This window comes from Bos indicus, chromosome 29 (assembly GCF_029378745.1).
Source record: "Bos indicus isolate NIAB-ARS_2022 breed Sahiwal x Tharparkar chromosome 29, NIAB-ARS_B.indTharparkar_mat_pri_1.0, whole genome shotgun sequence".
In the NCBI taxonomy this organism is placed as follows: domain Eukaryota; kingdom Metazoa; phylum Chordata; class Mammalia; order Artiodactyla; family Bovidae; genus Bos; species Bos indicus.
In genome coordinates this window covers 34,747,781-34,769,651 of record NC_091788.1, presented here as the reverse complement: position 1 = coordinate 34,769,651, position 21,871 = coordinate 34,747,781, and the positions used below count along the sequence as shown (strand labels likewise).

Below are 21,871 nucleotides of genomic sequence, written 5' to 3'. Positions count from 1 at the left end.
TCAGTGGCAATGATATTAACTCCAAGGAAGAAGTCATAATCACTAAGATTCATAAGGTAGAAGAGAGAGAGGTTTAAGGAGGATAGATCCTGACTGCAGAGATACGAGACTGAGATTCTGTAAACCGAGATAACCTGGCAAAGCAAGCATGTGCCTTGCAAATGAACAAGTGAGTCAGTCTGGTCTGAGACTTATTGAAAAGGGAGGGAACCCAGAGGAGGTTCCACAGAGAGGTTAGGTGCTGGTTTCGCTACAGATGAAGCAGAGCTCAAATCACAGCTCTTCTCAGCTCTTGACTCTCAGACTCTCTGAGCCTCAGTTTCCTCATTCAAAAAATTAGGAAAATGCATCCCGCCTGCTTGGGTTAACTGGGAAACAGAATTGGATCCTGTCTGAGAAGTGACCATCATGCTTGGTACTCAGACATGACAGCCGTGGTTTCTAATTATTCAAAGGCATATCTTTGACCGCTTTTCCTGGGATTGTTTTACTTTGTTTCTATTGTTCTTCAGTGTCTGAACTTCCAGAGGAGAATGATGAGTGAAGAGAATGAGGAGAGAGAAAACAGTCAAAGATTTTTGCTACCTTGATGAGAAGCCAAAGCAGGAAAAAGTGCAGTAGAGAGGTATTGTTGCTCAGACACTGTGTTTCCGGTAAAACCTGGTAATGAGAGGCTCGGAACTAGGCTTGTGGTTACAAGTAATAGTCTTCAAATATGGGTCCACATGCTGCGCGTAGGAAAATATCGCCATTCTAAATTCACAGATGGCTCTGTTGCTAGGCTATGATTGACTAACCCTGTGGTAGTGAAGTCTGAAATCTTAGGTGGGATCCTGACTATAGGAGGGTCCTGATGAACTTTCAACTATGACGAGAATTGATGAATATTTACTAAGTTTCCCTTCTTCTAAAGTGCCGCTGCTTCCCCTGCTGACAGCAATAGGAAAGATCTCTTCATATTCACTTGAGCTAGTGACATCTGCTGAAATCACCATGCAAATTAACTAGAACATAACGGGCATTTTCATTTTCTCCCACATCTCCATATCAGTGACAATTCTGAGGGCAGACTTCATGATACTCTGTTTGTTCAGTTCCACTGCAAATAAGCAAATGGTAGCTCTGGATTCTGCCACTTCCCTTCCTGGCTCCTGTATGTGTCCCCAGACCATGTGCCAGGACTGGCAGCACCATCTTGGATCACAGAGTCTCTGCGGTGCGCTCCAAACCGGCTCACACACTTGGATGGACCCAACTGAAGCCAGGGCTCCCACACGGAACTATTGCCCTCTTGGCAGACAAGCTCAAACTATCTCCAGCCCTGACTTGTGTTCATCCAGCATCAGACTCTGCCTTGGTCTCATTCAACTTGGGAAATCCTAGCTCTTCCTGCTCCTATAATTTAAAGATCATGAGTGTTACTGGAGGAACTGAGCATATAGTCTCCAGACCCAGGCTAGCGGGAGGCTGGACCTGCATATTTCATGGAGAGGAGGATGGAATTCCATGAGCCACAAAAGAAGCAATTACGAAACCTGAAAAACTGTGTATGTTATCATTTTAGTTTCTAAGCAGAGCTGAACATAGTCCCATATTCCTCCTCACAACAGGGGAAGTAGAGACTTGATAAAATGAGAAATTTTTTTTTTTTATTGTTTTGTACTGTGTTGTCAGCAACTACGCATGACGTCAGGAAAGACGTGATAATGTAGAAGATTGAGTGGAGATGACCACTGATTCTGTTTCAGCCATGCTGCTGCTGCTGCTGCTGCTGCTAAGTTGCTTCAGTCGTGTCTGACTCTGTTGGACCCCACAGACAGCAGCCCACTAGGCTCCTCTTTCCCTGGGATTCTCCAGGCAATAATACTGGAGTGGGTTCCCATTTTCTTCTCCAATGCATGAAAGTGAAAAGTGAAAGTGAAGTCGCTCAGTCGTGTCCGACTCTTAGTGACCCCATGGACTGCAGCCCTCCAGGCTCCTCCATCCATGGGATTTTCCAGGCAAGAGTACTGGAGTAGGGTGCCATTGCCTTCTCTGGTTTCGGCCATGAGATGTGTCTAATTCCAACAGATGTCTGCATAACACAACGTGAGGGAAGGGACAGGACAGCTGCAGAGACTGAGTGTGAGTCTCATTCCAGCCCTGAGGCCAGATCTGGAGGGACCTGCACGGGACATCCTCCTTGTGAAGGACAACTCATCAAGTGCCTCCCTCTGCTGGGGACAGACGGCCTGCTGCAGGCACCAATTTCAGTCCTGATTCTTCTAAGTTGTAATTGCTTTCTTGGTTTACCCAACCCTGAAATTAGGAATCGAGCATATATTCAACATTTGATGTGAGTTTGGGGGTTTACAAATATCAGGTGATGCAGGAAAGAAAAGGATGTCTTTCATATATATCTGTTAACACACACACACACACAGGAGTAAGGTTAAGGTGTGCATGTGTATACCTGGAGGAAATCATTTACATTCACTTGTCTTCTTCACCTGGGATAAGAAGCCAGGAAGGGAACATGCCAGGGGCACAGAGGAGCAGAGCTCAGGCTGAGGAGGGAGTTTTTTTAATGCCTGGTCTTGTTCTTTTCCACATTCCCACTCTGCCTCTGTAAAGAGCAAGTGTGATTATAATTTAAAATACAGGCCGAATAAATTAAATGGATTTCAGGTTGACTGCCCGCTTTTCTTTAGGCCCACAATTATGCATGTTAATTTAAATGACTATTTAAAGAATATTTGGGACAAAAGGGGAAAATAGAGGAGAAAAAGAGGTGAGTAACAAAGGAAGAGTTGGAAATAGGTAGGCCCTGGCGGAAAGTAGGCACCCCTGGGCAGGCGTGCCCTGCTCACTTATTGGAGATGGTCCCCCAGGTGCCCAGCCCCCATCCACCATGACCAGCCTCAGCCAGGACCACTCCACCCCACAATGGTCTCCTGAGGAGCCACCCCTCTCCACATCACCTCAGAACTGCTGTATCTTTCTCACAAATAGTAACATGTACCTGCCCTTCTACTCAGCTATGAGTTAGCAATCTGGCATGTGAACCCAACACTTGGTCTAGAATTTAAATTCCTTCATCGCAGCACTATTCACAATAGTCAGGATAAAGAAGCAACCTAAATGTCCATCAGCAGATGGATGGATAAAGCTGTGGTACAGATATACAACAGAATATTGCTCAGCCATAAAAAGAATGAAATAATGCCTTTTGCAGCAGCAGGGATGAACCTAGAAATTCTCCAAACTAAGTAAGACAGAGACAAATATCATATGATATCTCTTACATGTGGGATCGTAAAAAAATGATACAAGTGAACTTACATACAGAATGGAAATAGACCCACAGACATAGAAAACTAACTTATGGTTACCAAAGGGGAAAAGGAGGAGTAAATTAGGAGTTTGTGATTAACATATACATACTACTGTCTATAAAATACATAATCAGTAAGGACCTATTTTACACCACAGGGAACTATACTCAATATTTTTAATAACATCTAAGGGAAATAATCTACAAAATATAAATATAATTTAAACATATATATGTACATAAGATATATATATGTACACACACATATATATGTACACATGTATGTATGTACACATATATGTATGTACATACATATATAACTAAACCACTTCACTGTACACCTGAACCTAAGACAATATTATAAATCAAATCTACTTCAATAAAAACAAAACAAAACGAAAAACAACTCCTGGCATTTGGGCTGCTTTGACACTGGCTAGCCAGTACAACTTGGAGAAATCAACTCTGAATCTCAGGGTTTTTTCCTTGGAATGTGGAAACTTCCTGTTCGCTCTCCCAAGGCTTCAGTGAAGACTAGTCAAAAGAGATCATGCAGAGAACATTCACTGTGTGTATTTTGAGAGCTTTCATCTAAAGACAAGCCTCGCAGAGATTTCTGAGAGCATTTAGTAGCTCCATCATCTTTGGGCAAGTTCTGACTCTTTCTGAGCCTTGGTTTCCTTATCTGTGAGATGTGAGTACGGTCTGAACTCTGCAGGGAGGTTACGAGGATCAGCTGAGATCAGTTTACACTCATGTGCCCTGTGCAGGGACTGGCTGACACCCAGTGGAACATAGGACCGGACTGGGTGGAGAATCAGACTTCTTTCCCTGCTGAACTAAACTTGGGTACCACACGGTCTCACCTGAATTGACTCCAGGCTCAAAGCCCCAGTCTTTGCAGATATAGAAACTGCACAGACTTGTTAACACAATTCATCATTTCTAGCCCTTTGCCTAAAATTGGGTTTAGCAAGAGGAGTTTGATCCATGAAAGCAAGTGTCTGGCAGTCAACAGATTTTTGAACTAGCCAGAAGAGCAGACAGAGATACCAACATCCAAGGAGCAAAGATGCACCAGATTTTCCTATCTATGGATCCCTGGCAGTGACAGAAACTACAACAGGAGGATGTTCACAGGCTCCAGGATGCTGAAGAGTTCGCAACAATCAGAATGACAACTGGATTCTGGATCCTCTAAGGGGCCAGTATTCTCAGTACTTACACAGGGTAAAGAGGTAACATTTAGAACATATATCCCTGGAGGGATGAGCTACTGGTAAATTAATTATCATTTTCTTTGTCTTTCAGCCTCTCCATCTTTTATGGCTCTAGCATCCCACTCCTGCTCCTTCCCTCTCATTTTCTTTTTTGAGCTCTGTCCCCAGTTTCTGTTTGTACAGTGAAACATCAGTAGCAGGAAAAAGAAAGGAGAACTGGTAAGTCCCCATGGATCTGGGTTAGAGAAATCACTTTAGATGAGGTTGCCAGTGGAGGGAGTGGCAGGTGCTGGAGAGACACTGATTGTGGAGCCAAGTGGTCGAGGTTCAGACCTGCTCTGCTGCTGACTCACAGGGGACCCTGGCTGGTTTCTTAACTTCATAACTGCAGTGATCTAATTTGCAAAACGGAGATAACAGTCGCTGCCCTGATGACTCCCAGGGCTTGTTGTGAGGGTCAAATGAGGCAAAGATTGTGACCAGTGCTGTAAAGTACTAAGCAAGCTCACAGAACTCATCTGATCCTTGTTAGAACGTGTCTCTTGGCTTGTCACGTTGATGACCTCATCCCTCCAAGGACCTCTTTCTAATCACTGTCCACTCTGAGTCATCTGGACAGCCTGACTATTCCCTGCCTGCCCCTATCTGCTTGCAGGGACTTCAGGATCACTGCCTTCTTCTGCCATTTCATCTGCTGCATCAGTCTGTCCTTCGTCCGTTTTACAAACATTTGCTAAAAGCCTAGAATGCCCCAAACCGTGTGCTATGCCTGCTGTTCTCTAGTGCACACTCAGTCTCTCAGTCGTGTCTGAGTCTCGGCAACACTATATACTTCAGCCACCAGGCTCTTCTGTCCATGGGATTCTCCCAGAAAGAATATTGGAGTGGGTTGCCATTTCCTCCTCCAGAGGACCTTCCCGACTGAGTGACTGAACCTGCATCTCCCGAGTCTCCTGCACTGGTAGGCAGATTCTTTATCACCGAGCCATCTGGGAAGTCCCACTGTTCTCTAGTAGGAAGAGTTAATCTCACAAAACATACCTACTCTCATGCTAGTAAATTTATGATGAATCTCAAACATACCCTTCTTGTCTTGCATTATACCCAATTCTCAGTTCTGTAACTCCTGTGTAACATCTGTGTTTTCTTTATTCCTACAGCTCACAACCCTAACACCTTCCTTTCCCAGTGGCTGAGGAGCCTAACTCCAAAGTTGCTAGCAAGACCATCTAACATTTCCCCAGACTCTAAAAGGGAGGTGATACCTTTTTAATTCTTCCTCTTTCAAGCCCTGGGATTAACCCTTGCAATTTCTCTTGGATGATGTCTCCTGAAGGAACCTTCTCCATTCCTACAGGGAGACCCACAGCCTGCTGTGCTCACAGCCTGAGTGATCAGCCTGACCTGATCACTGTGCCCTTCAGCTCCTCATCACAGGAGGAGCATCCCTCACCCCATCCCACACAGGGCTGCCGGATAGGTTTTCCCACCCTGGCTGTCTAAGCCCCATGCTCTGAATTCCCTTAGCGCTTGGGTACGCAGTCTCAGACTGAGCATCATACACCAGGCACACAGTCTCAGCTACACTGTCACACACCATCACGTGGTGCCTTGAAGTTATCCCTTCAAGGTGGTCAAGATGTATCTCGTGGACCAGTGATATTCTTTTAATAAATGCAGCTTCTTGCCTTAAAGAGAAGGACTTGGAAATCAATCCCATCAGATATGTGGAGAGGCCACCTTATAAAACAGGGACAGACAGACTTCGAGTTTAGTGATACAGCATCTCTCAGTTACTCCACTTTGCAGGAGGAGGGAACAACAAAGCCCAGAGCCCACGGGATCGCCCTTTGGCTCATGGCACTTGTCTGCTAGAGGTGATGAGATTCTAATACTCTCAAATGGACAGGAGATAAATAAATACCATATATATATATGGACAAGTTGCAGCTCGGAAATTTCTCAGTTTTTCTCATTGCAAAATCAATACCCATCAGCAGTTGGAAATTAAAGGCAAGATTAGGCCTCAGTTTTATACATGCCTTATTGTATTCCAAAAGCTTTCTACTCGGTCAGATAAATCTTCTTTAAGAGGATTAGGAAACTTTCATTATCTTTATCTAACCTGAACTAACACTAAGTCTGAAAAATTAATCTATAGGCTGGACGAAAGCCGACCGCTGCTGGGAAGGGAGAGACTCCCGGGCTTCCTTCTAATTGAGCCATGGGGTCTCTGCTTCCACCTGCTGGAAACTCAATGGTCCCCAAAGGAAGACAAGCCAGCAATAGTTCACCAAGATGGAGGAGGAGGCATCTCCCTAAATACCTTTGTTTAGCTTCTCCGTGAATGTGAAGCCCAGTCTGCTAAGATTTCCAAGAGGAGGCATTTCCCTTCCTCCTCCGCCCTCCTGATCTCTGAGTTGAATGTCATAGGAGCTACAGAAGTCACTTGGCCTGAATTGTGGAGACTTGAGAAAGTGACCTCTGGGATGAAGGACTCTATTGCTCTGCTTCCTGCTTCTTCCCAGACTCTTTATGACCCAGGGCCCTGAGGCCCATGGAGAGACCTCACTGGCTTCCACATCCAGCCCCAGGAACTGCTTCCAAGCTTCTTATGCAGTATTATGCCTGCAGCTCTGAGCCATGAGCCGAGCCCTTTACGGCCTTTGTTGACTTTGACATGCTTGTACAATCTGTCTTCTTTCCTGAAAAGCGAGAGTCTTGTTCTGTTTGAGTCTGTTTCCGTATAGTGCCTGACAGTTCTTTTTTATTTCAGCGCCGAGTTTCCTGAATTTGTAGATAACTTTGCTGTCAAGGCCACAGAGGTGCCATGGAGGCGTCACTTCCTAGGCTGAGAATTTCAGCTGCTCTGGAACCAAGCCCAGGTGGCAGGCGGGTGGTGAGAGTTCACACTTTCTTGTTTTCTGCAGATATCCCCACTCATCTCAGATGACTGATCCTGGGGAGGGCCTCACCAGAGGAGAAGCATCAGACGTGGTACTTGTCTTTATCTCCAGATGGCAGGCTGCCTTGTAGCTCCCGAGACATGATCATCCCAAGCCATACCACTGGTGAGATGTGGATGGAGAAGAGACACAGCAGGGAGCATAGGTGTCCTTGTGCGGCATCAGATGTGGGAGTCTGGGGGGATGTGGGTCAGAGAAAGGTTTGGAGGCTGAATGGAGGAAAAGCTTCAAGTGCTACATCAGCCCCAGGGCCTGCCGGGAGCAGACAGAGCCCCGGCAATGCTCAGGCCACTATCAAAGCCTTTGGAGTCAGAGCCCAGATGGCCCACTAGCAAAGATCTCCAGCCAAAAGAAAAGAATGGTCCCCTTGAAATTTTATACATGACTGAAGCATGAAAAGACTTTACCCGCTACTCAAACTCCCCATGAAACCAACCGAAATGAGCAAAATTATATATTTTAGAAAGGCAGGAATGAGGGAATACATACTAGCTAAGCAAGAATGCCGCACACAAATCACAACCTGAAAAAAATCCATTAAGCTGACTGCAGATGGGATCTGATTAAAGGCACTTACTGATGCTAAGTCACATACATTCTTCCTTCTGAGCTCAATGCATGGCTCCAAGATGTTGGAGTAGGAGACACTGAGAAGATTCCACCCTTTGGTGGAGGGAGGCTGTGTCCCTGGGGTCTGGGGGATGGTCTGCTCAGTACCTCTTTGGCATCATTTATAGATACCTGACGGAAATTGCTTTGCACAGTCACGGGGGTGTTGGCAGGGGATAGCTCATCATAAGCTCATCTGTAGGGCTGTCTTACGATGCCTCCCCAAAGCTTATGGCTGCTCTCTGCGTGAGTTTTTAATTCTTAATATTGAATAGTTGATATCTGAGATTCTGATATTTTTTCAACCCCATTTTTCTCCAACAAAGTAAAATTCAAATGCAAAACTCTTAAATACTATGCATGGGTTATATTAATTCAGATTTTTAAAGGAGAACAGGAGAGGAAGTTAGGGAGCCCCCTTTTAATTATATAAATTTATTTCCAATGTAGACCTAGATACATTTTGACTAATATCCCTCTTGACCTCAGCTCCACTCTGGGGCTAAAAGGGTATAGACAGACACAACAGCAATGCCAAGCAACACTGAGAACCCCTTTCCAGATCACACGTAACCATCAGCTATGCAAAAACAGCCATACATCATATGATTTTACATCAATATTATTAACCTTTTATCATGAGCTAAGCCTCTGAAAAATAACAGGAACAGAGAGTAGTACAATCGATTTCCTAAAGTATCTTGCCCTAACTCCAGAGTGCTAAGTAACTAACATACGATATATTATATTTCTATATCTTGTCCAACCCTAGAAAGCTCAACCAACTCAACAATACCAAACAACCTATGAATGAGAACAGAAGGACCAGAGATAAACCTGAGAAGCTCTGTGAAGATCCTCAGCGCTTAGTCAAGACACCCACAGGTGGAAGGGATCCAGGACACACTCAGTCTCTGGATTCTGCAGAGGAATGGCTTTTTGTGTCTTTCTACAGGAGGTGGAAGCACAGACTGAGATCATGTGCCCTCTGCATCGCTGACAGGAACGTCAGCACCCTGTCCAATCAACTCACCCTGCACGATGAGGTGGACACGGGAGGTCTTGGGGTGGTTGTCCGTCTGCACAGAGCAGGTATAGGGGCCCTCGTCGTACACGTCCACGTTCTGGATCATGATGCTGTACTGGGTTGGCGTGTTCACCAGGATGATCACTCGAGGGTCTATGGACCACTTGTCATTCCCGGCGTAGAGGATGGTGCTGCGGTTCAGCCAGGCCACCCGGGTGACCCGATCATCTATGGTACATCTGTGAGTGAGAGTGGGGAGGGGAGGGGAGAAGAAAGGGGAAAGGGGAAGAGTGGGGAGAGGGAGGGAGGAGAGGGAGAGAGTGTTAAGAGATTCTATTATAAATGCAGCTGTTGTTGTTCCAGGAGTAAATGAAATAACATAACCCAGTGTTAAAAGGGATCAATTATTGATAAAACTTCTTAAATAGAGGGCAACAGTGGCCTGAATCATCCTGAAGACCTGATGCTACAAAATCATTTCTATTTGATTTTGAAACATATTATGTGAATATCTTTGCTGTATATTTGCTTTCTATCTTATTTTTCCCTTAGGCTTATATGAAAATTAGTTTACATTTCTCTAGCGCATTTACCACCTTGTGGGAAAAGTGGCCCAGGGCCAGAGGGGAGAGAAAGTGCATCGGTATTTCAAACAGATCACAGCTAATCTATATGGCAAATGCTTCACTTGTCATTAAGTCAAACATGGGACACATTCACCTCCATACCCACCCCCCCGCCCCCGCACTGTCATTGCCTGTCCCCGAAGCTGCCCCAAGCCCTGCAAGCACAGTTATAACACGGATCTTGAAATTTGCTGTAGAAAGCCAACAGTCTGGAGGTAGAAATAAGACTCTCCTGAAATAAGAGAGTAGAAATAAGTAGAAATAAGTAGAAATAAGGTAGAAATAAGACCTACCCCTGAGAACAATGCAGTTGACATCAGCTGGTCGTCACCAAGATCACCAAGGTAAGAAGCTGATCTCTACCTCACATACACTCGCCTACCCTTCCCAACAGTTGGAGGCTGTGACTATTGCTGGGAATGTAAACTAGTGTAAATTATATGGAGAACTGAGTTACCATATGATCCCGCAATCCCACTCCTGGGCATATATCTGGAGAAAACCATAATTTGAAAAGATACATGAACCCCTACATTCATAGCAGCACTATTTACAATAGCTGAGACTTGGAAGCAACGTAAGCGTTGGTAAAGATGTGGTGTATATACGATACAATGCTACTCAGCTGGGCTTCTCTGGTGGCTCAGTGGGAAAGAATCTACCTGTCAATGCAGGAAACACAGATGTGGGTTCAATTCCTGGGTCAGAAAGTTCTTCTGGAGGAGGAACTCCAGTATTCTTGCTGGGATAATCTCATGGACAGAGGAGTCTGGTGGCTACAGTCCTTGGGGTCATAGGAGTTGGACACAACTTAGTGACTTAGTGACTACACCACCACCACCACCACCAGCACTATTAAGCAACAAAATGAAGCAATGCCATTTGCAGCAACATGGATGGATCTAGAGATTCTCATACTGAGTGAAATAAGTTAGAGAATGATGATACCATGTGATATCACTTACCTGTGGAATCTTAGGGAATGGTACCAATGATTTTAGTTACAAAACAGAAGCAGACTCTCAGACACATAAAACAAACTTAAGGTTACCAAAGGGCAAGAGGGGGGATACATTAGGAGTTTGGGATTAACGTACACACACTACTATATATAAAACAGGTAAACAACAAGGGCCTACCATAGAGCCCAGTGCACTCTACTCAGCATTTTGTAATAACCTATAAGGGAAGAGAATCTAAAAAAGGATATATATATATGAGAAGAATATATAAAATATAAGTGAGAGAATATATAAGAATATAAGTGAGGATATATATACATGGAACAACAGACTGGTTCCAAATAGGAAAAGGAGTATGTCAAGGCTGTATATTGTCACCCTGCTTATTTAACTTCTATGCAGAGTACATCATGAGAAACGCTGGGCTAGAGGAAGCACAAGCTGGAATCAAGATTGCCGGGAGAAATATCAATAACCTCAGATATGCAGGTGACACCACCCTTATGACAGAGGAACTAAAAGCCTCTGGATGAAAGTGAAAGAGGAGAATGAAAATGTTGGCTTAAAGCTCAACATTCAGAAAACTAAGATCATGGCATCTGGTCGCATCACTTCATGGCAAATAGATGGGGAAACAGTGGAAACAGTGTCAGACTTTATGTTTGGGGGCTCCAAAATCACTGCAGATAGTGATTGCAGCCATGAAATTAAAATAAACTTGCTCCTTGGAAGGAAAGTTATGACCAATCTAGACAGCATATTAAAAAGCAGAGACATTACTTTGCCAACAAAGGTCCGTCTAGTCAAGGCTATGGTTTTTCCAGTAGTCATGTGAGATTTGGACTGTAAAGAAAGCTGAGCGCTGAAGAATTTTGAACTGTGGTGTTGGAGAAGACTCTTTAGAGTCTCTTGGACTGCAAGGAGATCTGACCAGTCAGTTCAAAGGGAAATCAGTCCTGAATATTCTTTGGAAGGACTGATGCTGAAGCTGAAACTCCAATACTTTGGCCATCTGATGTGAAGAGCTGATTCATTTGAAACGACCCTGATGCTGGGAAAGATTGAGGGCAAAAGGAGAAGGAGATGACAGAGGATGAGATGGTTGGATGGCATCACTAACTCAATGGACATAAGTTTGGGTAGGCTCCAGGAGTTGGTGATGGACAGGGAGGCCTGGAGCACTGCAGCTCATGGGGTCGCAAAGAGTTGGACACGACTGCGCAACTGAACTGAACTGAAATGAATATATACATATATATGTGTGTTTTATAAAACACCCTGTCACTTTACTGTACACCTAAAACTAAAACAACATTGTAAGTCAAATATATGTCAATAAAAAGTAAATTAATTTAAAAAAAAGAAAAAGAAAAACTGAGGTCATGTTGTCTCCTTGGCCTCCTTGGGACTCTAGCTTCCCTTCTGTGCATTTTTGTTCTACAGCGACTGTCATTTCCCTTGTGAAGACTCAATCCCTAATTGGCGCTCTCTGCTCTTCACTTCCAAAGGCATGTCTTAGTGGGAAAAAAAATCTGACAAACTCATTCATTTACTCTCAAATAAGAGAGTAAATTCTTGCAAATAAGAATTAATGTGCCAACTTTCTTAATAATAGCTGTATTTTCATGAAGGTCAAATTCCTGTTGGAATGACTCCTGAAGGTTAAATCCCAACTGTACAGCTTGAGGAATTGGCCAACCTGGAAGCAGACAGTAAATCCAGGCAAACTGAAGGGTATGGTATCCCAGACCCTGGGACCACATACACAGGAGAGAGTGCAAATGATAGACTTGTTTTTACTTTGGTCAATTATGTAATCCTTTGCCCATTTTTAAGCTGACATAATATTTTTAAAGTTTAAGTAATAGTTGCAAAGGATGCATTTTTGGTCTATGGAGAATATTCACATTTTAAAATTAAAATGTCATAATCTTCCTTTCTATATATCTCTATACAATTTTAAACACCATAGTGATTTGATACTCATGATTGTTTGCTTTCAAAATTTACGAACAAGCTCTTTTCTAACAGTCATAAAATGTGCACTGCTCGTTTTTTAAACTTGAACTTGTGTATATCTATTATATATATTCTCTGCAGGATTTTATCTGCAGAATTTTATCCTGATAAAGTATTTTATGCTTGAAAATCTTTTATTGATCAGCTATCCTATTTATTTGCAACAATATATATAAAATGTAGAGATTGAAATTTAATTTTTTTTAATATTCTGTGACTGTAAAGTTCTGAATAATAATAGTTTCTTTTAGAATGAGTTATTGTTATAAGGTTAATATTGATAAAATGCTATAAATATTCTGTACATGTTGTTAAGTAATAATTAAACATTAGAAGTAAACTTTTACTGGAAATATAGCTTTTAATGGGATGGAGGAGGCTTTTCTGGTTATTATATCGTCAATAAGTGTCATTATACTAACTAGAGTGAGAGCTCAGGATCAATTCTATTCCTATTTTGCTTTGAAAGAAACCAAGTTCACAGAAGCAAGAAGATGGAAAGGAAAATCTTGTATAGCAGTGTCATTCAATTCTTTGTACCTACCTCTTCCAAAATATATGCCCAAAACCACAAAGTAAAATAGCTTCAAAAATTATTTTAATGATCTCACAGCTGACAATTCAATTAATTCCTCCTTCAATTTCTTTTAAAGCAATGAATTGGAAAATACCTGACTTGCAAAGGGCTTTGTAACCCAGTATTAAATTCATTCAATTTCTCAATATCTGGACAGTATATTGCTAATATTTTACTAGGCTTTATGAAATGGCTATTAAAGATAGGTTATTTTGTTACTTGGAAGCACTTTGGTTAACCCAATATACTGAGAAAGGTGGGAAAAATTGAAATATTGTTTATTTTAATGTTCCAAATCACATGCCCTCTGTCAGAAAGCATCTCTATCTCTCTGGATTCTAATTCCAAGAAGGAGAAGGTAGCAGTTTTGCCATAAATTCATTACTGACAAAAAAAAAAAAACTGTTCCATTTCCTTCTGGACTTGTCTGCTTTATGTTGCGGGGACTCTTCTTCAAGACTGATGCTCCACTTGATGACAGATTGGTAAGAGTGGCGGAGGTGACAATGGAAGTAAAGGAACATTCTCTCCTGGACAAATAGTCAAGTGGAGCGGTCAGAAAGAGTCAGAACTACAATCCAAACACAGGCACTTTCGTGGCAGATCCATGTTAGGACATCTTAGATCTTGAAAAATGTAATGCTTTAGATATACTTCCTTGTGTAAGACCTACAACTGCAGGTTGGGGGTGAGTGGCATCAGTTCATATCGCTGCAGGGTCTGGTAGGAGCTGACTCTGAGACAAGTCAGTCCAAATTGACCCTCCAGGCGGGACACATTCTCAGAGCCCTGCATACAGCCAATGGAAAGCCTCGTGTACCCCTTGAGTAGATGACCCCCGGATGGCAGAGAGTTCTGTACTTCCAGGCTGTGGTTGCCTCCTTAATCTAAAAAAAAAAAAGTGTGTGTGGTTTGAGAACCCAAATAATGACGTCAACCAAAATTTCCTTCAAATTTACGGTACTTAATTAATTTTCTCTCAAGAGATAAAACAGTCCTGGAGAACTGGAAGAACATTTGGAAGTGAGTTTTTCACAGCCATAAAACACCTCTAGCTATGTGTGAAAAGAGTGGAAAGCAGAATCAGAAAGAGTAAAGAAACACCTGAAAGACAGTGATGGAAAGGGGTCTTCTTGCAAAGCACCACATTCAGCTCTGCTGAACAGGCAATATGGGATTAAGGTACCCTGGAAGAGGTAATGGCAACCCACTCCAGTACTCTTGCCTGGAGAATTCCATGGACAGAGGAGCCTGGTGGGCTACAGTCCATGGGGTTGCAAAGAGTCAGACACGACTGAGAGACTCACACACATTAAGTCACCCAGTTTGGTTTTGGGTCAGAGGTGGGAATTACAGTTAGGGGAAACCCATGCCTTAAGACAGTGGTTTTCAAACTTTGTTTTGCATCAAAGTTACCTAGAGAGCTTTTTTTTAATTTTTAATTTGATTTGAAATTTTAAATTTATTTATTTTTATTTTTTATTGGGGTATAGTTGCCTTACAATACTGTGTTGGTTTCTGATGTATAGCAAAATGAATTTTAAAACACAGATTGCTAAACCCAACTCCCAAGAGCTTCCTTGCAGTGGGTTGGAGGTGGGCTGAGAATTTGCCTTTCTAACCATTTTCCAGATGATGGCAGAGCTTCTGGTCTGGGGACTCCCCTGTGAGAACCACTGACTTAAAGAAGGGGTTCCCTGAGGGCTCAGTAGGTAAAGAACCTGCCTGCAATGCAGGAGACACAGGGGACTCAGGTTTGATCCCTGGGCCAGGAAGAGGGACCCTTGGAGGAGGAAATGGTAATCCACTCCAATATTTTCTCCTAAAAAATTCCATGGGCAGAGGAACTTGGAAGGCTACATACAGTCCATAGGGTTGCAAAGAGCTGGACACAAATGAAGAGGCTTAGCATGCCTTAAAGACACCAGACAGAAGACAGATAACCAGCTCATCCTGAAAAGTGAAACTGGCCAGGTTCCATGTGGTCGTTATTTTGTTCTTACTTTTATATTTTGCCTCTGAAAATACAAAACTAAAAATGGCCATGATTCACACAATGGTGTTTCATGAGTGTCTAAGGTGTATTAGGTAACACTGTAGAAGCTGAAATGCCAGAAGGAGGCAGACAAAGGTCACACCCTTGATCCTACAACAAAAACACCCAAGAAAATAGGTATCTTAGCTTCAGAGAATGACAAGCGGTGAAAATAAAAGCAGGACAAGGAATGGAGGGTGCCAGGGGGCTGGGAGCATCCTTGAGAGAGACCAAGCGGTCAGGGAAACCCTCGGCGCCTGTTTGCTAGACACTGACACTTTTATCATCTTAAATCCGAATGCAATAGGACGCGTCTCTGAAAATCAAGTCTACGTTAAAAATAAATGTCACATACACAGATTAAAAATAAATCTCACTTATACCCACAGATAGCTGTGGAACATTTAGATAATCTGGATAGCAGGAGAACAAGTCTTGGAAACCAGCCTAACAAATGGTGTCTCTCCTTTACAGATAACTTTATAGATTCTGCATTCAGAGAATTGACAATTGGCATTTTGAGAAACTGAAGTTAACTAGAAAATGCCTTTTTATTTCCAGTGTAGTTATTGGGATAATACCTAAATTATGTTGTGTGCTCGTCTGCCTTCAGGAGTAGACAGTGGCAAATAGAGTTTAATCTCTAATATAGACATATCGTTCTAAATTTCCTCCTCTTTGTAATGCGATGGTTTTCTTCATAGAATTTACAGCACTGGATTTCATTATATATGTACCTATTTGCTAGGCTGTAAATACCACCTGATAAGAACCATCTCGGTGGTCTTCATTTCGTATCATCAGCACCTCCCACAGCCCACCAGGAGCTAGAAGGTGATCCGCACATATTTATAATGATTAAAAGATGTAAGGTAATGTTTTTCAAGCTGACATAAAAAGAGCCCACATAGGATTATAGCTAATGATACTGCATTACATCCTTGAGAGTAGATCTTAAATGTTTTCACCACAAAAAAGAAATGCAAATAATGTGATGGGATGGAGGTGACAGCTTATTCTACAAAGGTAATCATCTTGAAATAATTAAAGGCACCAAATCAACATCCTGTGCACCTGAAATTTACACAGTGTTGTATGTCAATTAGGCTTCCCTCGTGGCTCAGTGGTGAAGAATCTGCCTGTCAATGCAGAAGAAATGGGTTTGACCCTGGGTCAGGAAGATCCCCTGGAGAAGGAAATGGCAATCCACTCCAGTATGCTTGCCTGGGAAATCCCATGGATAGAAGAGCCTGGTGGGCTACAGTTGATGGGGTCGCAGAGAGTCGGACATGACTTAGCAACTAAACAACAAAACAATATGTCAATTATATCTCAATAAAGCTAGGAAAAACAAAGGATCCATGTAAGGTGAAGTAGATGTCCCTGGAAATACTTTCATGTGTGTATCTCTCTATGAGCCATCCACACACACACACACACACACACACACGTACACACACAAGATCCACAGGTCCTCTACTTGTATTTTTTAATTCGCTGCTTTCATTTTTACAACACTCTAGACAAATATCACATATGCGTGTGGTAGATGTGGTCTGATCACAGGTAGATTTCAGTGTCTGGACTTGCATCTGTTAGTACAGGGGCATCAGTGAGCATTTCCATTGTCTAAGGCTAATGAGAAGCACCTAAGGTGGACTTCCAGCATCTCCAAGGTGTCGCTGCCAAGAAGAGTGGCTCAAAACCAGAGTGATGGGGAGTCCCCAAAGTTGGAGTGAATCCATGTAGAGGAGAACTTGATCATCAAGGCTCATGGGCTGAAGTCAAGAGGTATCCTTACAGACATTGGCACCACATTCGTAGGCAACAAAGAAATTAATTTTAATAAGGCATCATCAGCTCCACTGATGCTGAAAACTTTAAATGATTTATGTATATGTATGATCTGTAATTTTATTTTTTTCCTTTTCTTTTCTTTTGGCCAGGCTACATGGCATGTGGGATTTTAATTCCCCAATCAGGGGTCGGACCTGCACATCAGAAGTGCACAGTCTTAACCACTGGACCACCAGAGAAGTCACCTGCTCCATAATTTTAGATTGTCGAGTCATAGGAGGGTATAGGGTGAAGGCATTTATATCTAGTTTTATGATTTTATGTACATAAGATTTTTTAAATAATATTACCACTGGGAATCCCAGGTCACCTTGTCTCTGCCTACCTTGTCCCTTGCTAAAAAGTGACCTTTCAGAAAGCCGTCAAGAAATGCTGAAAAAGGTAAAAGGATTGAATGTTAAAACCTAAAATGTATTTCTTTGAATTTCATCTTTAAATTTACTCATGATATCATTTTTTTGGTTTTGTTTTGTCAATTGCCTCTTTTTCGTAAATTGAGAGTTAACTGGATTTCAGTTAAAAATCTTACATGTATCAAAATAAATTAATAATGCTATCAGAAAATGGGAAGAAGGTCATCTTGTTTTAGAGAATTCAAGGGCCAATAATAAATGAATGTTTTAAAGGGAGAGGGGAAGGAAAAATACAGTATTTCTAGACCAGTTCCCAAGGTATGTTTAATTGCACAAAGCTGTTCTCTTGGGAAGCTTTAACTACTCAGTTGCTTCCTGAGTTACAAATCCAGTCAAGTCGAGAACATCAACAAGAACCCTAAGTTACATAAGGGGAAACTTCACGAAATTCAGAGAGAGTCATGACTCTGCTAGAGCTAATATTTGCTGCTAGGGTCTGTTGGAGAATACATATGACAGCTTCCACAGAAGCATGGGGCAGGGGCGGAGCTGCTTAGAGGGGGACTTCAGGAGTGCAAGACACTGACTTTGAAGGTTGCCGGACACACGGCATCCTCAGATGGTTCCTGATCGGAGGACGGTGTATTCTGGAGTCACATTAATACACAGAAAGGGTGTGCATGTCTTATGTGTGCATGTGTGTAGTTGGCGGAGGAATGTTATGCTGAGAAAAGTGGGAAACATGCGAAGGCATGCAAGGATGAGTGTCCTGGAGCATTTGGGGTCTTTGAAACAAAACCAAACAAGGTGTGGGCTCTCCTGAACACAATGTCACCTGAAGCAGTAAATCAGCCACAGGATAATGGTGTGTGGGGTTTCGGGCTGTGACCGATGATGGATGAGTCCATCAAGACAGTGCTTTCTGTGTCCTGAAGCGGCAAGCGAACTTCCCGTCCCCACAAGCTCTGCCGGAAGGCTGGGAAAAAGGAGGGCAGAGTCTCTAGTGCAGGAGGGAAAATGAAAGGGGTGATTGCCTTGAAAGGTGGCTTCACAAAGGGAAGTCACTTACAACCACAGAAGAGGGGCTGTGGGCAGGGCTGTGGGAGGAGGGAGACAGGAGGTGGACTCCTACTGCAGGAAGGAAGGTGCAGCCCCGGGGGCTGAACACAGCTGTGAAGGGACGACCGTCAGGAGAAAGCTCTGTTCCAGGTGATAGGTGGCTGAGCTGGTCTCTTTCCAGACTTCAAGACACTGTATGTGCCCAGGTGTGCTGGGACAATACCTTCCTAGTTTCCTGAGGAAGCAGAGGCAAGGACTAAATAAAACCAACAACCAAAGCCATCACAGATTCCTGCCCTCAAGATTCTTACACTCTTAGGAGAATGATAGAACAGAAGAGCACTAAGAAGACCCCCGATCCCACTCATGGAGACCACCAAACGTGTAGGTTCACCTGTGTGTTGAACAGACATTTATTCAGCACCTACTAATTGTCAGACACCCCACTAGGAGCATCTCAAGAGACTGAGCAGGGTCGCTGCCTCTACCCTCTTGGATTAATGTGCAATCAACAACCTTCAGAATCCCTGAATCTGCTCAAACTGAGCCAAGGAGACCACTAGGATGGTCATCACAGGCAATGGCATGGGAAATCTTACTCCAGAGATATGTGAGTAGACAGGCCTTCTGAGGACATGACAATCTAAGACAGAAAACTGAAACCAATTGTCAGGCACAGATGTTGGTGACAGCATTTAAGAGAGAGGACAAGGCAGGGATGCAGGATCTGGGATAGAAGTTGACTCAGGAAAGGAACAGAATGGAACCCAGAGAGGCCCAAGCAAGGCAAATGGGGAAAGGGTTGATTCCATGAGGCTGGGAGATGAATGGATGCAACGTGACAAGTCTGGGTTTTAGACTGGATGTAATGGAGCATCCCTGCGTAGGTTCGGGTAAACACATGCCATGGTGTAAATTATGCTTACAAGAATATACTGGAATCCTTTTGGAGACTGGATGGTAGGCAGTAGGACCACCAAGGGAGTCAAGTGTACCCTTGTAGACAAGAGATAACAGCCCTATGACAAGAGGGTCTGAAGCTTAAGGAAGGGGTGGGGGAGGGGAGTGGATGAAGGGGTGAGGTGTGAATGGGAGTGAAGGGCTGATACCAGTGTCTGTAGATGACACTTTCAAGGATGTTTTCAGCAAAGGCAGAAAGAGAAATAGAGCCATAAAAGTCACTGGGATCTCCAGAGTGTTTAAGATTGGAAACACTGGGAATTCATTTTGTAAATATTTACTGAATACTTATTTACTGGGTGCTAGGGCTTTTCAAATGTTTAAATGCCCACCAGTTACCTGTGCGTGGTGTTGATTCACTAGGTCTGGGTGAGAACCAAACACCTGCGTTTCTAAAAAGCTCTGTGATCATTCTGGTGTGGGAGGGCTGGACCACATTTTGAGATGCCTGATGCTAAGAACCTGAGATGCCACTTTGAAGAAGACAAGGGCCAGCCTTCTTACATTAGGATAGGCACACATTACGATACTTAGTATGTAAGGGTATACTGATGAGATCAATCTTACTCAATAGGAGCAACCGATGATGCAGGAGAAAGTGAATGACTCACAAAGAAACTTTTCGGTAAAGGGAAAGAGCATGTAATCTAAACCATGGGACGAAAGGGTGCTTCATTTTGTATCAGAAGAGAAGGAAAGAATAATAGCAACACAGATAGGTTTGTGGCTCTGGCCATGGGGAAACAAGGAGCTCCTGAGTGATGGTTTTTATCTTCTCCCAAGTAGAGGGCAGTGTTATCAACCGATGGTAAGCAGGAGAGTAGGGGAGAGGAAGGTTGTTGCTGTTGTGCAGTCGCTCAGTTGTGTCTGACTCTTTGAGATCCCTTGGACTGCAGCATGCCAGGCTCTCCTGTCCTTCACCATCTCCCGGAGCTTGCTCAAATTCATGTCCATGGAGTCAATGATGCCATACAACCATCTTGTCCTCTGTCGTCCCCTTCTCCTCCTGCCTTCAATCTTTCCTAGCATCAAAGTCTTTTCCAATGTGTTGGCTATTCACATCAGGTGGCCAATGTATTGGAGATTCATCTTCACCATCAGTCCTCCTAATGAATATTCAGGGGAGGAAGGTAGATATAAGAAAAAGTGAAATAGCTTTTGCAGAAAAAAAAAGCAAGATTGCTAGGGATCTATGCTAGGATTCACAGGCCATGCTGAGGCCCCACTTAGAGTGCATGGCCAAGAATTTATAGCAACACTGCTCTGCCAGCTTTGAGAATATTCTCCAACCAAGAATATCTGCTCAGCTGCTAAGCTGCAGGCACAGAAAGCATGGATGGCTGGGTTCGTCAAGCCTTGGAAAGTGCCAGATGGGCAAGGGAGAAGAAGCCAAGCATGAAAGGAATTGGAAAGTAATTGAGAGAAAGGAGACAAGAAGACAGGGGCCCTGATGGATAGAGAGAACCCGGTGGGTTCTAGGCACTGGAAACTTGAATGAGGTCTTTGAGCAAATGAGCTGGTACGAAAGAGGCTGGCTGTGATGGAAAGTAGGAATACGTGCTAACCACACAGTAGTGGCCCTTGTCCACAAGGGATTAAACCCATCCAGGTTCAGATGGGCCATCTAGACAGATCTTGACAATCTTGAGAAGGATGGTGGGAAGGATGAATTGGGCCTTAAAGAGACAGTACATCATGGACCTGAGGAGAGGGCCTCGGCTCAGACAGACAAGGGCTCCACTATGGACCAACAGATGGCCTTAGGACTGGAACTTGGTTTATTCCCTCAGAACCTCCCCTCACCATCTGTGAAGTAGGAGGAACACATCCACCTCCTAGGGCCATCATGAGGCTGAACTAAGCACTACATAAGCCAGAGTCAGAAGTGTGCCTAAACACAGGACACATTGTTTAAACAGAACCTGCTCTATTACTATTGTCAGAGAGCTTGTTGCTGCATTTGGAAAAACATAACTCAACTGCTGTTACGTGGGAGTGCATGTTTAACCAAGAGATCCTGGATCCATTGGCTTATCATTTCCCAAGGAGTTCTGAAGGCTTCTCTTTCTGTATTTTCACATATATAAAGAATGGAGTTTCAAGGAGGGTGGTCTGCATCCAGTTTCAAAACAGGTTATTTTGCTCACAAATACATCAGAGAGAAGGTGAGATCTACATTTTTACCAAAAAACCTGGCAGCTTGGTCCAGGGCTTTCCCAGTCCACCTACAAACTCTCTCACTTTTAAGATTTTCTTTTTTCCCCGAAATATCTTCTTGTTGAGAAGCA

The 21,871-nt window shown here is 43.3% G+C and overlaps 1 protein-coding gene across 8 annotated transcripts in view; it reads right to left on the bottom strand.

Annotated features, from left to right (window-relative positions):
• Positions 1-21,871, bottom strand: part of LOC109554632 (opioid-binding protein/cell adhesion molecule) — a 1,067,951-nt gene that overhangs the window by 245,847 nt on the left and 800,233 nt on the right. For all 8 annotated transcript variants that reach the window (XM_070783260.1, XM_070783263.1, XM_070783259.1 and 5 more), the window contains one exon: positions 9,142-9,374. In XM_070783260.1, coding sequence (XP_070639361.1) covers positions 9,142-9,374 — 233 coding nt within the window. The remainder of the gene's footprint in view (positions 1-9,141; positions 9,375-21,871) is intronic.